The sequence below is a fragment of the Pithys albifrons genome, chromosome 4, assembly GCF_047495875.1.
Source record: "Pithys albifrons albifrons isolate INPA30051 chromosome 4, PitAlb_v1, whole genome shotgun sequence".
NCBI classification, from domain to species: domain Eukaryota; kingdom Metazoa; phylum Chordata; class Aves; order Passeriformes; family Thamnophilidae; genus Pithys; species Pithys albifrons.
In genome coordinates, this window is record NC_092461.1 from 73517297 (window position 1) to 73535722 (window position 18426).

General features: G+C 37.3%; 1 protein-coding gene across 3 annotated transcripts in view; it reads left to right on the plus strand.

Annotated features, from left to right (window-relative positions):
- Positions 1 to 17896, plus strand: part of TRAPPC8 (trafficking protein particle complex subunit 8) — a 56841-nt gene extending 38945 nt beyond the window's left edge. For 2 of the 3 annotated variants that reach the window (XM_071554611.1, XM_071554612.1), the window contains 7 exons: positions 384 to 452; positions 565 to 605; positions 2301 to 2486; positions 3012 to 3113; positions 11207 to 11352; positions 12923 to 13012; positions 15610 to 17896. In XM_071554611.1, coding sequence (XP_071410712.1) covers positions 384 to 452; positions 565 to 605; positions 2301 to 2486; positions 3012 to 3113; positions 11207 to 11352; positions 12923 to 13012; positions 15610 to 15844 — 869 coding nt within the window. In that variant the 3' untranslated portion in view covers positions 15845 to 17896. Of the gene's footprint in view, positions 1 to 383; positions 453 to 564; positions 606 to 2300; positions 2487 to 3011; positions 3114 to 9870; positions 11185 to 11206; positions 11353 to 12922; positions 13013 to 15609 lie in introns of those variants that run through there. The other variant, XM_071554613.1, reaches the window with a different exon arrangement.
- Positions 17897 to 18426: the final 530 nt, after the last annotated feature.

Below are 18426 nucleotides of genomic sequence, written 5' to 3' on the forward strand. Positions count from 1 at the left end.
GTTCTGTTATTGTAGCTAAAAAATGTTATCTTGTATGCTGACACTTTATGTACTCAAAAATTAGTATAGATGTATATTCTTCTTCTATGAGTGTTGGAAGTGAAGCAGTGAGATGATGAACTGAATGTTTTGTCTTCTGTTCCTTCCCTTTTTCTCTGCATCCCTGTTTTGTATTATGGCTCACTTCCTGCTCTGTAATTAGATGGAAGGGTCAGCAGAAGATGCATCTTCTCTCCTACCATGCCATTGCTGGGCCTGATCAGTTACCCTTGTTGGATATCATCAGTGTGTTTCCTATTTGTGAATGTTTCAGACTGACTTTTGTCTAAGGGACTCTGGTTATGCTGAGGGTGAAAAAAAATCTTGCAACCTTTTTCTTTCAGATACTAAACTTGCTAGCAGAGAGAGAGCGAAGTTATGTTTTAAAGCAGTCAGATGCAAAAACTCAGAAGGTAGGTTCTTGCCTGGATGTGGTAACCTTTTGAAGAAAATAATCTTTGGATACTATATGCTGGAGTTATGACTTCTCATGCTAAAACAATGCTTTCTCTTTTTATTCCTTAGAAAATTACACATTTGCAGACATTGTCTTTGGAAATGAACAGGTAAGTGAATGAGTACAACTGCATATTTTGTCTTGTGTAAACTATACCTGTCATCTGAAAGTATCCCAGTGAAAGCTTTTTTTTTAAATTTAAAAATGGAAGCAATGATTTCATAGTTGGAAAGTTGAGGTTTTCATATCAAGAATTTTTTGTCTCCTCAGTCAGCTCTTTTTTTTTGTAAGGTAACATGGGCTAGCATATAGTCAGAAATTAGGATTCAAACACCATTGTTGAACTACTGTAGGATGACATTGCAGTGCTACCTTTTTTGCTAATGCTTTTCTTTCTGGAGCAATTATTTTAAATATATCCCAGCCCTGCCCGCTCTAGTTTCCTGGCAGAGGTCTGTGGATGTCAGATTTTTGTTCCTAATTGCATTTTTGCTGAGGCAAGTTAAAATTTGTAATTACAACTTATTTGAAAAACTGGAAGCTCTAACAGGTGTCGGTACCAGAATTTCAAAACTTCTAATATAGGTTGCAGTCAGTTCAACGAGTCTGTTTATTTGATTTTTCTTGAAGATTAAGATTCTAGACTACCATGCTCTTCTAGTCTTTTTTAAGCATACAGGTATTGCCTTGAAGAATCCTTTTAGCAAATGATTTTGGTACAGCAAGTACTTTTCCAAAACTTGAGGAAAGTATGCCTCTTGCATCAGATCAGAAATCTGTGTAGTAGATTTATTCAGCTGGATGTCAGATTGCTTGGTTTTATGCTGACTGTACATTTTTCCTATAGGTATTCAGCTTTTAAAAGCCAGAGAAAGCCAGTTTGCTGCCATTTCATTTCATAGGCCTGTAAATTGAATTAGGACTGAAAATCTGAGGGAGATGATCCCTTTTTGCATTTTGAACGTTGAAATCTGAACTGCATGAACTTTAGCCTTCCATAGAGTGTTTTATTACAATGCAGGGGATGGAGAGGGGACCTTCCATTCTGGATAGTTACTCCAGAAGCAGATTGTCTCCCTGGGTATTGGTGCTCTGCTAATGCAATAATTAGCAGCACTGCAACATGATATTCTGGAAAAGGTAACGTTTTTGAAAGGGAGGGTTTGGGAGGCTAAAGTTTTTTGCTTATTCTGTGGCCTCCAAGAGGCGACAGTATCATTGCTCTTGCTCTTAAAAACCGGTGTCCTTATCAAGGTTTTGGTGTTGGAAAAGCTTGGCACAAATGGTGACAAACAGCCCAGTGCTTCTGTTCATGCCACTTAAGACATGGGGAATATGATGTTCCATCTAATATGTGCTGTAGCTTAATGTAGGTTTCTAACTTAGATAAATAATTCTATGTAACCTGAGGAAAATAGTACTACAAGCAAAATTGACTTGCATGTGAGTTAGTTGGATGCTTCAGCTCTGTCTGCTACACTTACTACACTTCATAGATATCACAGTAGGCTGCTTTATGGTAATAATCAAATCCTTTATTTCCAAGTTTGGTATTTGTAGTTTTAAACCAGTAAGTTTATAGCTCTATTTCCCTATGTTACCTTACAGAGCCCTTTAGAAAGGGCTGATCTCTTAACAGGTCAAGTTTGGAAACCAAGGTATCTGGCATCCAGTAGGTTTGCAAAGGGGGAACCAAGTGAGATCATGGAACTGAAATACTGCAATGATGAGCTCTATTAAAGCAGCTTTTGTCAGTTTGCACCCTGTTCTGAACACTTGCTTGCCTTTTTTTTTTATCTTGTAGATAGTAAGTTCAGCCAGTCCTTGTGCAGACTTTTTTTTCCAAAGCTTATCCTCGGAATTTAAAAGAACACATGTGCAATCTCATACTCATGCATCTCAAAGGGCAGCAAAGCAATCGTTTGATGAGGCAGTCAGATTGATACAAAGATGCAGTGAAGTTGATTTGAACATTGTAGTACTGTGGAAGGTATGTATGGTGTAACCTTTGTGGTAATTTGGACATGAAATATTATTGCTAGAAAGTAATTTAATATTGCATCCTGAATTTTCAAGCATATGCATATGAATTTTATGGAATTTTTTTTCTGAAAACATGAAATGAATGGTGCAATAAGCCACGACAGTCTTAATATCTATTACTGTAATAAGTATCCTCAGATGGTTTTGCATTACTCTGGATGCACCCAGTTCTTACAAGTTGTCTTTTAAAAGAGAAGGTTATGAAATGTTAAACCAAGGGGTTTGTTAATACCTGTTTTTATTGTAAGAGTGACCCACTCTGCTTTAAAGAAAAAGATCTCATTTACCAGAATGCCAATATTAAGTAGTGGAAATTGGCACAAATATGTCATACTAGCTCTAGGTGTTGAACACTACAGCATCTTCTACTCAAGTTACGGCCAAGTCAGTAATTCTGTGTTATGAAGCTGTCTTGGGTTGAGCTGGCAAAATATGTTATGATAGTTCCTGATCTGAAAATGTCTTTCTTTAGGCATATGTTGTGGAAGACAACAAGCAGCTTATTTTGGAGGGCCAGCATCATGTTGCCCTTAACACAGTTGGGAAGGAGGCCTTTTCATTTCCTCAGAAGCAGGTAATCTGTTGTGAAATTTCACTTTACAGTTGCTTCTTTCTCAAAATAGACTTAATGAATTCCCTTTTATATAAAGGGAAGCTTTTTTAGAATCTAGTGTCAGATCCATGTTATTACTAAGTAATTGTGACTGACTGACTTCAGGTTTGATTAGTCACCTGTATTGAAATACCTAGACTTAGTTTAAAGATGAGAAAAGCAATATACAGGTAAGTATACTGCTGTGCAGGTATTGGAGTACATTGCTCTGTGGTGGTTCTGGGTAGAACTAGGAGCTTGTTGAAGGTAGTGATTATTTCATAGCAAAGTTAATAGTAAAATTATGAAGTTTTACAGCCATTTGAATTGATGAAAAAAACCAGCACCTGTAAGACACTGGTGGATGTCTTCTGGTTCATGAATCAGTGACAACTATGAAAGCTATAGATAAGTTTCTGTAAAAACATCTATGCTAAATTCAGTTGATGTGGGTGAAGACTAATGTACAAAATAAAAAATAAGTCTTGTACTTTTTGGTCATTTCCTGGGCAGTTCCTCACTGTTCCTTTTGTTTTGGTGACATTCTCCTTATGTTTTTACCAATATTGCAAACATAATATATAGCTTTCACTGAGCTCTTACTTAAACGTTGCAGCAAATAGTACTGTACGGTAATTTTGTCAAGAAAACAATAGAGGACAAATGTGTCTATAAATAACATGCTATAGTGCAAGTAGTGAATTACTCTGAAGCTGTGCACTTGGCTTTGGTTCATAAGCCTTTAAGTATTTGTACGTTAAGATGATTTTTTTTTCCATTTAGTTCTTTGTGCTGTGAAACAAATTTGAATTTGTGCATGTGGGCTCAAGCTATGCTGAGCAATACAAGTCTAATGGCAACTCCCCCCTCTGGTATTTCTTTTCCAGCTTTAAGGTGCATGTAAAACAGTAGATCACATTGTAGACATCTGAAATTGAGAGAAAATACTGTGAGCTTCAATTTCTGATCTCACTGAGATCTGGTTCTCACAAATGGATGGGAAGAAAGAAACAACTAATCCTATCTGCATCCTAAAATAAAAAAATTACTGAACTTGCTGTGGGTAAAAATTTGCATTTCTAGTTGACTGCACTGGAACTCTTTTTCTGCATCAGATTCTGTTTCAAACTAAAAGAAATTAATCCTGCCACCACTAACAAGGAGGATCCATGTGTACCGTCAGTGCTTTTTGAGGAATACATTTTACTATATTAGTATTCTCTGTCTGTAAGCTATTTCTCATAAATGTTTATTACAGCTACATTCAAATAGATTCTATTTTGATTATTGAATTCCCTTTCTTCAGCATAAGGAGGCATATACTGCCTTTGAAGCATTCTGTACCTTGGTTGGAAGCAAAAAAGCATCTGCATTGCAATGCAGTTGAAATCTGGTAGAAGAGTAATGGTGGGTGCTTCTAATAAACATGTAAATTCTGTGTCCTCACGGTAACCAAAGCCTGGATTTAGATTGAATTACAAGAGTCTATAATCTCAGGACTGTTAAGAATTCAGAAATTTTGTGTGCTTATGTACTACCTTTTTTTTAATTGACACTTCATATTGAGAAGAGTAGATAAACCGCTCTCAGATAGGAGTTGAGGTATAACAAACAAACTGATTTGAGACTTTGAAGCAGTTAGCTTCATTCAGTTCACATTTTAGAATTTAAACAATCCCCAAAATAGGATTAAATGAGGGTAGGTAGAGAAAATAATACACTTAATCTCTTAAAAATTACTTTCTGTCTTTGAATTATCTTGCTCTTGCATTTAAGTAACGCAAGCAATGAAAAGCTGGGGAGGAGAGGTAGTAGAAAATCCCAAACCCAAACTTTACTTCTGATTTAACACTTTCAATATATAGTTTTGTCTTGTAAATCTGTATTTATTCTCCTGAGTTTTGAATAGGGTTGGAAACTCTGCTCTAGGCTGTTCCTGAATGCCTTGTGCTGACAGTATCAAAGTTAGTTGTTTTCTGAGGACTTGACAGCAGAGGGAGATGGAGATGCGTTCTTTTTACCAGCACGTGTTGGTGACCAGCTCAGAAATGAGAGGGCTGCTCAGAGCTGAAAAACATAAATTCATTTGCACATTCTGAATAGGGTGTCCTATGATGCAAGGACCTATGATGCAAGAGTCCAAGTTTATTTGTTACTCCTCTACAGTGGCTTTCTTCTTGACTTAAATGTCTTCAGTTCATGCTGTTGTATCCAGCCAAAGAATTCTTGTCTGTCTGTCAGACACAGACACAGCTATCCCCAACCAAGAACAGTCTCACAATGGACATGAAAGAAACAAGATTTCTCTCTGCACCCCTTTTATGTATTTTAGTCCTCTGAGAAATGACTCAAATCTTAGATGAATTAATCAGATAACAACTTTGATCAAATTGAGGTATCTAGCTTTATATTTTGGTTATATTCTCTGTACTGCTTGACTTCTGCTATGTTGTCAATTATGGTATTATCTTAGATTAATTTTTAGTCAGCTGTTAAAGATGTAGTTTAGATTTATAGAAGTTTCTACTACTGTACAGGGAAACAAAGCTGGAGTAAAGCACTGTGGTGAAGAATGGGAGATTGATATTCTTTGGCACTGTTATGTTTTAGTTGTTCCAGCAGTTGCTGGTAGATGGTCCTGGGGTGCACTGGTATTCAGTCATCTGTATTGTGTGTGTAAGCTGAGATGTTAGACTGGTGACTGAGACACAGAAATGGGTGGTAACCTCTGCTTGGTTCATTGTGGGACATGTAATGTCCACAACAGGCACGTGGAACAGACAACACAATGCAATTAGTCTTATATTGCAGTAGCGTAACTTGCTGAAGTATTTGATAAAATCAAGATAAACCCTCTGGCTACAGTGCTGCTTGGGGGTGGGCTAAAATCTCTTTCTGGGTAAGATTTCTGCATGTACCCACATAAAAAGAAAGTAAGTAGTAGTAAAATGCTATACAAGTTCTTGCATGCTCAAATGCACATGCTTCTTTTTCTTCCCATGTTTATTCAAAATAGAAATAAGAATTCTAATATTTTTTCATTCTAACCAAGACAAATAACTGACTTCAAGACTTTTTGTTTAACTAAATAGCACTGCTTTGCAGTACCAGTTACTAGACACAGTAGACTTACCAGGTAATGTGAAGCACTACTTACATGGTCGTTCTAGAAGTTTGGAATCGCGTAGTGTGCTGAAGAAACACTTAACTGCTTTAACATAGCTAATATTATTTGTTTCATATCAAAAGCTTCCTGAATGATACGGAAAACATTTATCTTCCTAGCCTCTGTCATTTGCATTTTTGAAAAAAATGTCCTTTTTCTAAAGGTAGGGGAAAAATGCTAACTTGTTGCTTTGAAACAGAAACACCAAAGGTGCACAAAGTGATAGGAGCAATAGTCACAGGCAACAATACGTGAAGAATAAATTACATAAGGTGGAAGTTACGAATAGATTTGTTTCAGTCTGATAAAAGCCTCACTAATAAAAATGAGCTGGGTATTTGTAACTCGTGACTGTTTGGTTTCTGAGGGTTTTTTGAGGCGAGGTTTTTTGTTTTTTTAACAATGATACTGCTATAGGTTCTGTTTCTCTTCTGAAATTTACTTTTAGAAATTGGGTAGTTTTAACAGAAGATCAACTCATCATTCCATCTGAAATACAGCTATTCTGACTTGTGCTTGACCTCCACCTTAACTTAGTGAAAGGACGAAAACATGAATGCATTAAATATTCAGTCACAGTCAGGGCTGCTGATCAATATTCTTGCTGCTTTCCCTGGTTTTTCTAATCTGATCAATTCAATCCAAAGTATTCCAAAGAAGTGCAGTGTAATATGGTGGGATGGAAGTAATACCGTGGAACTGGGGCATTTGCCACACTTCTGAATGGTAATGACTTCACTCTGGTGGAAGGTGAGAAGCAGTCTAGAGGCTTGTCATTTGAGTGACAGCATGTTGGCATTAGCACCCATCCTTGTGAAACAGATTAGCAAGTGACTGTAAACTTAGTTTTAACTGAGGTCTAGATGAGGTAGTGTCTGTGAGTGTGTTTTAAATCATGTGCTTTTTAAGGTACTGCTCTTCTTTCAGTCCTCTGTTTTTATTGTGAAGTGCTCTTGTAATGCAGAAGGTGGATACCTTCCAGGCAGAATTAATCCAGGTGTGCTTCAGGAATGCACATTATGTGCATCTGGACTGCTCATTCAGTTCTGTGGATTAGACCAGTGCTAGCTAGCACAGAGTAATATCCATAAAGTGCATACAGATGCAGGCTTTTTGGCAGTGTTTCACTTCAGAGAGGATAATTTTTGGTAACACTGCTTCTTAAAATAGATGCAGCTTAGTGAGTCATCAACAGTTTGGTTGGAAGTAGTAATTTTTGAAATGTAGGAGAGGGTAGGGTTTAAATAACTGTTTCTCCTAACAGTGAATTACTGCAAGTGACATCTTGTGCTAGTTCAGAATTTTTTTACAGAATACGTGAGAAGGGATTCCTGAATCAAACACAGGTTGTTGGAATGCATTTAAGACTCTCTTTAAGCCCTCCTGGTGGAGGGAAAGCAAAGTTCTTAAGGGTAAATAAACATCAAGTGCAGAAATACACTTTTTCTTACTCTGTTACATCAATCAGTGTAGCAGGTACTGTATGACTTTGTGAGGACTGGCTTATATTATGGTCATGAGTGAAATATTCCAAATAGCTGAAATGTTTGATCTGCTGCTTTGCCCAGTGATGGACTGCAGAGCTGATGGTTATTTGTTTTCAAATGTATTATTACTGATGTCAGTGAAATACTGGTCCTGAAGTTGTCATTTCTGTACTTGAGAGCTGAAAGTAATACAAATGAGTCACATATTGAAGGAAGCAACTTAAAACAGGTTTTTAAATGGAAGTTCTCAGATCTAAAATGGGAAAGGGAGATGAACAGACCACTTAGGATCTCACTTTGTCTCTTACTCGGTTTTCTTATATTCTACTCTCACGCTTAGATTTATTCGAGAGTTTCCTGTTTAGGTTTTCTTTTGTGCTGTGCATATTGGCTCCTTATATTTGAGTGGACATGTTAATAACCTTTTGGCTCTGTATGACTTGTGATTTATGGGGCAAATATGCTGATTTTTCTGTACAACTTGGACTTTTTCTGGTATGTTTAAGAGCACATTAATGCAGACTTTGAGAATACAGTTTTTGAAGTTGAAAACTAAGTTTTCTAATATTATCTAGAAAAAATCTTTTAAAATTACTTCATGTGAAGGTATCATCACTTTCGTCCATCTGAGGGACAGGAAGAACCTTTCAATTTGAAAGTGCATTCTGAGAGATTGAAGAATGTGTTACAGATAGATCAGTCTATTACATCTGTCAAAAGATAGTTTGAATGGTTTAAGTGTTGCCATTTTAACTTTTACTTTAATGTAGTTGGTAGATCTAAAACTAGTGTGAATGAATAACTAAAATACAATTTCAGAAGTATACATAGGGATGATATATAACTATTTGAAAGTAGCAAAATATCAGACTCTCAAAGTGTCCTGGCTTTTTTGTAACTACCAAGTAAGAGAGCATGTTGAGATTATTCTACCTGAAACAGCAAGCTTGGGTCTAAGTTTAAGTGTATTTGTTGGAAGCTGGCCTTTGTAAATGGCTTTGGGCAACAAGAAGCTTACTAAAATACAAACAACTTTCCTAGCACCAGTTATGCTCTTGAAAGATAACTGAGGAGCAGTGTGGTCCTGGTGCTAATGCCTGTTGTGTGTTCCTAGTCAGAGCCCAAAAAGCTTAAAATGCACCTATGGAATTTAAAACATAACAAAACCACAACCCTTCTTCCCATCTCTTGTAGTGATGAAGTCTCTTCCAGTCAAGCCTCCCTACCTCTATCAGTATGTGTAGATGAGACACTCAAACTACACCTTCACTATTATTATAAAGGGAGCATCTTAACCACTGATGTAGCCTTCCTGTAAGCAGTATATGGTGCCTGCTGGAGTTGTGCTGCTTCTGCAGGCTTTGAAAGGAACCACAGTGGGTCAGCAAGCAGACTGCAGTTGTCAGAACTTTTTTTGCCTTTTAAAAGACAATGGCTCATTTGTGCTGATATTCTAGGAGGTCAGCAACAAAATATCACTTGTTTAATTCTTTGGGGAGTTTTTTGCTTTGTTTCTAAGTATAAATAAGCAAATGTCTTGAAGCTGTTACTGCTTGGCATATATTGTTGAAGGGAGGGGTACAAGTGTCTAAATAGGGTTTTTTGTAGCCTTGATCCAATTTCACAAGCTCCAGGGTAGGACAGAAGTTTAATTCATCCTTAAACTTAGCATTTATTAGTAGTCTCTAGGTAGCTCCCTGATCTGTATGCACATCTTCTTGGTTACCATTTGGAAGTGCTTAATTCTTTCCTGAACCATTGGGTAAGAGAGTCATGTAGTAAATGTTGGATCTTAGTCTTTGTTCTAGATACACAATCACAAAAAACCTAGACTTTGAGCAGCTGAACTTGGAGAGACAGACATCTTTTGTGACTGACACCCAGAAGCTGACTGGAATTAAGTTTTACCTCTGATGGTAAATGATTAATCTTGCTGCTTTCCAGTCCTTTGACAGAGGTGTAATATTAGAACTAAAGGTTTGAAATATTAATGGCACTCTGCATTTTCACCAGTAAACGTTCCTGCTGCATTTCATTATGTTCTTGTCTATTTGTAGAGATAAATATTCATATTTGTCTTTTGTAGGGTTTTAAAAAAATACTCGGGAATTCTGATTGGGAGGACTTGGAACAGGTAATTGACTCTAGGGCAAACTGTAGCATGCAGGATATTGCTATATGGTTCAGGACAGCCTTGAGTAATTGGTTGGACTGTAATTTGAGGGGAAAGATCAATTAAAATGAAAACCCATAATCTCTGCTCTGTTCATGCGGTCAGTTCTCATCATTAGAGACCCAAAGGGTAGAGTGTTAACACCACATTCATTCAGCGCTTGAAATATATTGTTACTATGAAATACCTTTTCTTCTGCAGAAATTACTTTTGTAAGAAAACTGTTCTTCCTTTTGAAGGAAAGAATGGCAAGCCTGATAAAACATCACTTGTCTTCCTGGTATTACCAGCCCAGACACACAGTGACTAAAATGTTCATATACATTGCAGAATGCCTATTGTGTTGGATTTTTAAGTCAGGTTTTATTGCCTATAGTGTTTGTTTTCTACTTGGGAGGTACAATAGATCACTCTTTAATTAAAAGTATGACTTTATTACGCTGTACTGAACTTACTGGTGGCTTTTTGTAGAATACTTCTTGTAGAATGGATTCATAAAGGAATACTAAAAGCCAGCTCCTTCCTGAATAAATCCTGCTGCACCAAATGCAGCTTAGTTGCCTTGTTTGGTGTTGATGCTTTTTGTATTGTTTAATTTCTTCTGCTTCAGAGACTGATTCTGCCCACAGGGTTAGGGTGAATCCTAAGTAGTGTGCCAGTGCTTGTCTTGGGCTTTTAACTGGGGACAAGGGTAACTTTCATCTCTGCAAGTCCTTGTTGTGCAATTTTTAAGATACTCTGTATTACTTAATTCTTTTGTCAGTGTTAACTTGTTCCTAAAAATTGGTTTGTTTTATTTTGGATCTGTTCTGGGAAACTTGTGCATTGCTTTTCCTCTTGTGAACTTCCCAGGGTAGGTGGGCAGGTGATGATTTTTTGTGGTGGTTGTTAGGTACAGCTGCTGAATAGGAAACTGTGTAAACATTGTCTCCTTTTCTTAGAAAGAAGCTGAAACCAAACACTAACAAACCACTGCAACAATAACTTGCTTTTGTGAACCTTGCACAGATAGTGTTTTCATGAACAGCTGTGAAATCTGTCACAAAAGAAGGTAATAGATAGGTTATAGCAGTTGCTCATCCAGCATGCTTAAATACAAAACAACTTTGAAAAAAATGTAAGTTTTGTGATGCTGCAGACTCATTTCCCTTATGAGCTATAGTTCATAATGGAAAACTGTAGCGTCTGTGACTGGATTTCTTGTGTCTTATGTCACTATTTTGAATGATCCTCTGAATTTATGTTTCAGGAACTACCAGAAACAGTTCTATTAAAGTTTTTTCGGGCAGAAAACACACCAGTACCTGCAAGACCAACACCAGAACAGCTTTCTAATCTTATTAAGACAAGTCTTCATTATCCAGAGTCCTTCAATCATTCTTTTCATCAAAAAAGGTTAGTGGAACATCTCCTTTAGAAACTTTAGAAATATTGTTAATGGCACATAAATCCTGTTGAGATGCTGTGTGGGTTATGATACAAAAGATCAAAGTCTGGTATGCAAGGATGAAATCTTGCTCAATTTTTAAAGTCACTGCTTCACAGTTTTATAGTAAAATAAAATGTTTTTTTTAAAAAAAGGCTGTAAAACCACAGCTTGCAGTTTCATTGTTAACAAGTAATGTTATCAAACTTACTGAAAGAAAAAGTCTGCTCCCCTTGTGTTTGTTTTTGTTTTCAGAGCATACAGTGTGATTTTTTTGAGAAGCCAGACAGAAAGTAAAGAGGTACTTTTAGGTTAAAAGGACATCTGCCTTGCCAAGATTAGCTCATGATTCTGATTTATGTCAGAAGGAAACGTGGTAACAGTTCAGGGCACGGGGCTTGTCTCCTGGAAGAATATCGGAATTAACCTCTGTCAAAGACATTCTGCTGGAGTGAATCAGTTGGAGCCTATGAAACCCAGGAGTCTTTCGAAATTAGATTGATATGAACAAAGCCCCCTGTTTTCATTTCCAAACATTAAATGAATTACACTTGAAACGTGAAGATACCTATCTGGGTTTGAGTTGATTTATGTGAAAACGCTACTGTGTTGTAGTTTTTTCTAACGTTTCAGTTAATAAAAGTTGCCAAAAGAAAGGGATTTCTTTTGTTCTAAAATCTAACATTTAAATGTTTTATAAGGTGCCATATTTTAAAGACAGTTGCAAAACATGCATCATTCCTGTAAGATATTTACCTCTTCTGGGTTATAGTTGCTAATTGTTCTTTCCTTATAAATCAAGTTTAGGATATTTAAACTGTTAAGCAATGGGAAGGAATTCAAGTGACAGAAATCACATACTGAATACACAGAGATGTTTCAGTTGCAGTAGTTTCTGTCCCTGCCTGTCAATATCTCAGGGTCCTTCTTACTGCTGCATTGTTTATAAAAACAATAATACTAATTGTGAACAACCAGAATATCAATTCTTCTTCCATCAATATCACAACTGTATTAGTTTTATTGAGGATAAAGGCTTACATTAAGGCTAAATGTGCATGTGCTGGCTGTTCTGTTTGGGGACTGTCCAGGCTACAACTTCGGCCCTGTGCCACCAGTTCCTCTAAGGGAGGCAGTGCAGAAGAAAAGTATCCAGTCAAAATGTGCCAACCAGTGGGTTAGCAAGTAGCATGCTGGACTATATAATTGCATTCTGAAATGTCTCTTGTCATAAGAGTAGATTCCTTGTAAACTGAGGTGATATTTATACTTTTGGCAGCCTTTCTTAGCTGGATGAAGTGGGATGGTAACTTCATTTGACTTAAATGAGCCAAAGCTGTTTGTCTTAATTGACAGCTTTTATTATAAGTAGCTCCAGTCAATGTGATTATATTGCTGCATACACTGTCTGACTCTTACATAATTGACAACTACATGTTAATTCTGTGTTACTGGAAATTTATTTTAACTATTGAAGAGTATCATTATGAGTATCCAAAGTAAGATTTTCCTTCACTGTGGAACTATTTCTCTCTGCAGCCTCTGTCTGGTACCTGTCACTCTCCTACTTTCCAATTGTTCCCAGGCTGTTGTAGATGTGATGATTGATCTACGGCATAAACCAACAAGGTAACATGCAAAATGTTAATACAGCAATCTTTTTTGAGAATGCTTCCTGTATTGAATATCTACTATTTTTTCAACAGCGGCTTCTTTGAAAGAATGGAAGTTGATAATGGGTCTTCACTCAGTGCCCTATTTTACTTTGCTAAGGCAGGACCTTGAAATGTGAATAGAACTCTGCAGATCTATTCTACAAAAGGGGAAATGCTTTTCAACTAGTGAAACAGGAGCTTCAGCAACTGTACTTTATTAAACATATGTTGTTGGGTTTTCATTTTTAAAATATTGAGTAATTTATAGAAAACAACGTTGGAAGTTTAAAAAAGTACTTCCTTCTGCAATTTGGCTTAGTATAAACTTTCATAGAACCTTGGAGTGCTGGTTTAAAGGTAAACAAACCCAACACAAAAGAGATTATAAGTCAGAGTTACAATTTAATAAAAATATTACAATAAATGCAATGGCACAAAGAAAAATTGGTTTCAACACACAAAACCCAGAAGTATAACCCAGCACCCTGGGGCACAAACACAGTGGGGTTTTGTTAGCCCCTGCTCTGAGACCCACATGGTTCCTCTGAGTCCAAAGTAAAAGGAAGTGAAAAACCTGTTGGTGCAGATGATGGTTGCAGTCTGGTCGAGAGTGGTGGTCTCCTCCTGTTGAGGTTCTGGTCCTCCTCTGGATCCAACAAGTGGTACCAGAAGTCCCCAAACCCCAAGATTATCTATGCTCGGGTTCAGGTGGGAGCACCCCAGTACCTTCCCCAGCACGAGATGTTCCACAATGGGTGATCTGACTCTTGAGTCATGGGGTATTTTTGGAATTGTTGCTGGCCCATTAGCAGACATGCCCCCTCAGGCTGGATGTGAAGGTAGCAACTTCCAGAGGGAAGTTATCACAGCTTTTATCTCACAGACTTCTTTAACACCCAGCTTTCAGTCCAAAGGGTCAGGTGTGCCCTGGGCAGCTGCTTCAAATGGTCCATGTTAACAGTTCATGAGAGATCATATAAAGGTGTTGAATACACAGCTTTGGTCACACCCACACAGTGGTCCCATTTGCTGAACCAGGACACTTGGGTATTTTTTTAAGACTTCTCCAGGTTTCGCAGCCAGTTCATATGACTACCTTTTTGCTTAGAATTGTAGTATTAGATGTGAAAATATTAGCATTGAGGAAATGTTTGTGAATTGCTTCTAAGAATTTTACTAAGGATTTTTGTGGGAGAGTGAGTTCAATACCATGATATACCATTGGAACATAGAATACATCATTGTTATTCTGCCCCTTCTGTTAAAACAAGGCACCTTCAACTTGGGTAATTCAGGTGACACCCCTGCTTTGTCCCTCTGCCCCCTTAGACATAATACTGCCTGGCGTGCTTACCACCAGGGGGGTGAGAAAGATTAGGAAGATATTGAGGTGGGCTTGGTTGTGGGGGAACGTTGGCTTCTTGCCAACAGTCCATGCAGGCAGGTAAGAATTTAAAAGCCCAGAGCCTGATACATAGATTTAGAAATGCAGGACAGAAGACTTAGGTGGATTACTTTTCAGTTATGATTAGGAAGGTATTCACTGATCTGTTTGGGATTTTTTGCAAGATAGTCATGTTTTGTATCATTGTAATACATGTCTTTTTGTTCACTTATGCACCTTGAACCTTTGTGCCATGCAGTTTGATTTAACTCTAGCTCATGGGACAGGCCTAAGAATGCCTTACGTAGGAATTCCATAGCTATGACAGTTTTGATCATGTTACTACATCTGTTGTTAATGTTTACATGATGGTTATGTGGAACGCTGAGAATACACTGGAATCCATCATTATACATATCTGTATAATTAATGCTCTGTGTATAGTATATTAGGAACCAAAGAAATGCCTTAAAGATTTGTAGTGATTTATCTGAGCTAAGGGGAGAGCCACTCTAGAGAGTTTTAAGTGTGAGTCAGAGAATGTTAAAAAGTATTTGTTAAGAAAGAAGAACCCAGAGTTAAATTGAGCTGATAGATGCAATTAGGCATCCATAAATATACCCAAGTGTATTTTAGGTACATACACACTCAGAGAGAGAGTATTTGTGGGGATGGGTGTGTGTTGATAATGGACGTAGTAGGAAAGAGGATAGACAGACATGACGCATTTTTTTTGAAGCTGCATTTACTATCTTGATAAAATGTTAAGGACTGTTCTGTAGGTGTGTTCACAGCTGTTATCCTTGCAAGGTCAAGCTTTGTCTTACTACAAAAGCCTTAATCTCTTGAAGAAAAGTAGGGTGTGTGAAACAAGGAAAGCAGGATGCACTTGGGAAAGGCAGTGATTTAAGGGCAGTAGTTGTAGACAAGCAGTCCAGAAGACTCAAAAACTTCCAAAACATCAAAGAGGAATGGCAGTGAGCACTCTCACATCCAAAGATTGCCAGAACAGCAACTTTAAGGTCCCAAGAAAACTTCTGAAAAAAAATCTTCAGAAAGTATAAAGAAGCATATCTTTGTAAGGGGCTGGTGATGGACACAATGCATTCTGAATCTTGGGAAAACTTCAGGTTGGGGGGGATCATGTAAATTGGAATAGAAAGTAACATTTTTACCTTCTTTTTCAGCTCTGAAGCACTAGAAATACATGGATCTTTCACATGGCTTGGGCAAACACAGCACAAGCTTCAACTTAAAAGCCAAGAGGTCTATAGCTTGCAGCTCAAGGCTTGCTTCGTTCATACAGGTGTCTATAATCTTGGAACCCCCAGAGTATTTGCCAAGCTAGTGGACCAAGTTACTTTGTTTGAAACGAGTCAGCAGAACTCCATGCCTGCACTGATTATTATCAATAATATCTGACCACTTCCTGAGAAAAAGCGCACTAAAAGACAAAATAAATGGGATTCTTTTCTTATATTGCTGGTTGACATTTTGCTGCAGTTTTTTTGAAATAGCACCTCAAGCATCTAACTTGTTACTAAAGATCGTGTAGAAAAGAAAATAGCAAAATATTCAGATGACTTGTCAATTTGTTTCTCGATGCAATGCACGTTGGACTGAAAATACGTTTATCCTTTTATAATGTATTTCTTCTCTGGTAATTAAGATACTCATAATACAAAATACTCCAGATCTGAACATACTTTTATGTCCAATGCCCTGTCAAAAGTGCAGCTTGACTGCTGTTACAACTTCCAGCATGGTATGTTTAATATTTGTGGCTGTATTAGGATATGGTTCAGGAAGAAAACCTGATGGGCTTTTTCCTGTCTGAAGCCATTAGTCATGACAAATCCCAACGTTACTGTGAAGTTCAATAAGGTCTCTCAAATCCATTTCTGATTCTTGGTTCCTTAGTTTAAAATTTTGTTTTCATATTTATGGAAACTGGTGACCTTTCTAGGTTTACGTAAAAGTCCCACCTAAGGTGTTTAAGAAAAAAGTAATTTCTTGAACCAGTTTGAGTATTTTCTCATTCATCTCAACACAGAATGCACTATTTCACAACCATGAGATTGTCATTTAAATTGTCATTTCCTTTATTATGTAACTATAACAACTGATCTGTTTTAAAAAAATCTACTCAAGATTTTCAGGAAATGTATTATATTTATAACAAATGTACTGTAAATAGAATAAAGCATACACCATATTCACTGTATGGACTAGTGGCCTTTCTGCTTTCCCTTGTATACAGCTGTAGCAATCCACGGGTGCTGATACTGTGTGTGTGCATATATAGTGGGTACTATCTTTGTTGTGACACCCTCTGCTCAGGTGAAATTCCTGTTTCGTTGCCACTTGTAGCCTAGATGTACATTGAATTGAAAAGCCATTTTAGTGGCTGCTTTTTGTGGGTTTTTAATTCTTATCCAGTGTTCTCAGGTACAACGTAGAATTCAGCTCTCTAGTAAATTTCAATTACTTGCTCTGTGGAGGGGATTTTTAATCTGGGTAGTAGCTGCTGAGGGTATGGAAGGCTGTGTGAGACAATCAAGAGCAGCCAAAACCAGCTGTGAATTAGGAGGTAGTGTTTGAGATGGGTTAGCTGACTGTCAGGAAAATGGAGCACCTGAAGACTTCTGGCAGTCTGCTGTTTGAAGGAAATTCTTTCCTAGGACAGCACTGGCGTATGAAATTAATCTTGTCTTGCTATTGAGCAAATACTATCTGCAAAGGCTGAAACTCTGCTACTTGCCTAACAATACTCCAGAAGAATCCCATGAACTTCCTATGAGGCACAAGACCATTAGTGCATCAGTCAGAGCAATGTTACGGCTCAGAGTAGATCAGAATACCACATCTTACTTGATGTATCTAGAAAAAGCCCTCACAACTGGTGAGACCCAGGGGATCTTTGTTGTATTAAGAATCTAATAAATTTTCATTTGTTACTACCTTGGTAACATGAAACCATGAAACGTGCCAAGCTGGATGTTTTGGTGAAAAATTAAACGCTCTGTTTCAGTCTGGACACAGTGGGGAATTTGGAACAATATGATCTTGTATTACGTAAACTACAGAAATAATTCCATGTATTAATAGACATAAAGGTAGGCTTTTATTCGGAGCTGTCCCCAGCAAACTTGCTCCAGAAATGAGGTGAATTCTGTCATGCCTTTCATACTTCTTGGCATGTGTTACTCCATCCTGTGCTGGGGGAATTCACATGGTTCTAGGCTGCGATGCCAAAAATTTCTGAAGTGCTACGTTGACAGATTACCGTTTTGTGCAATGCAAATCTGGAGTGATCAGGTTTTACAGAGTCAGTCATAGGCTGCGAATGTTACAGGAGATGGCTGATAATGTAACAAGATTCTTGTTCTTTTTCTCATCTCAAGCAGCAGTTCCCATCTATCTCTTCAAAAATAATAAAAATTGTACTAAATAAAAATTATACTGTATGGATTATTCCTCTTGAGTTGTATACTTGTCCTGGCCAAAATTAGGAGAGCATTTTATTCTAAAAATTTCTTCTTTTTTAGAAGGACTGGTTGTGCTGGTATAGCTGTGGAGTTTTCTGACCTTCTTGCCTTGTCTAAAGTTGTGTACTGAACTTTACTAAACCAGGAAAAATAATAACTTCAAAATGAAACTTAAATTAGGTATGACAAGTTCATTGAATGTCTCCATCTGAAACTACATTATTTCAATCCTGTCTAAACATTGAGTAGTGGAATAATGAGTTAACTAATAATAAATACCCAGAGGTTTGCAGCAAAAGCAGTATTGTCAAACTTGTAAACAAAATGGCTGTTTCCTTATTCTTGTAGTTGGTGTAATTTTAACTGATTATTGCTGTCTTATTAGAAAAGTGTCTAGCAAATTAAGTTGTGAGAAAAATCCTGTCAGAGTGCTGGAGTGAGTGGAAAGTACCTATGCCCTGGGGACGAAGTTAGTGTATACAAAGTGTAATGAAAGATAACCAAATTTTTTTACTT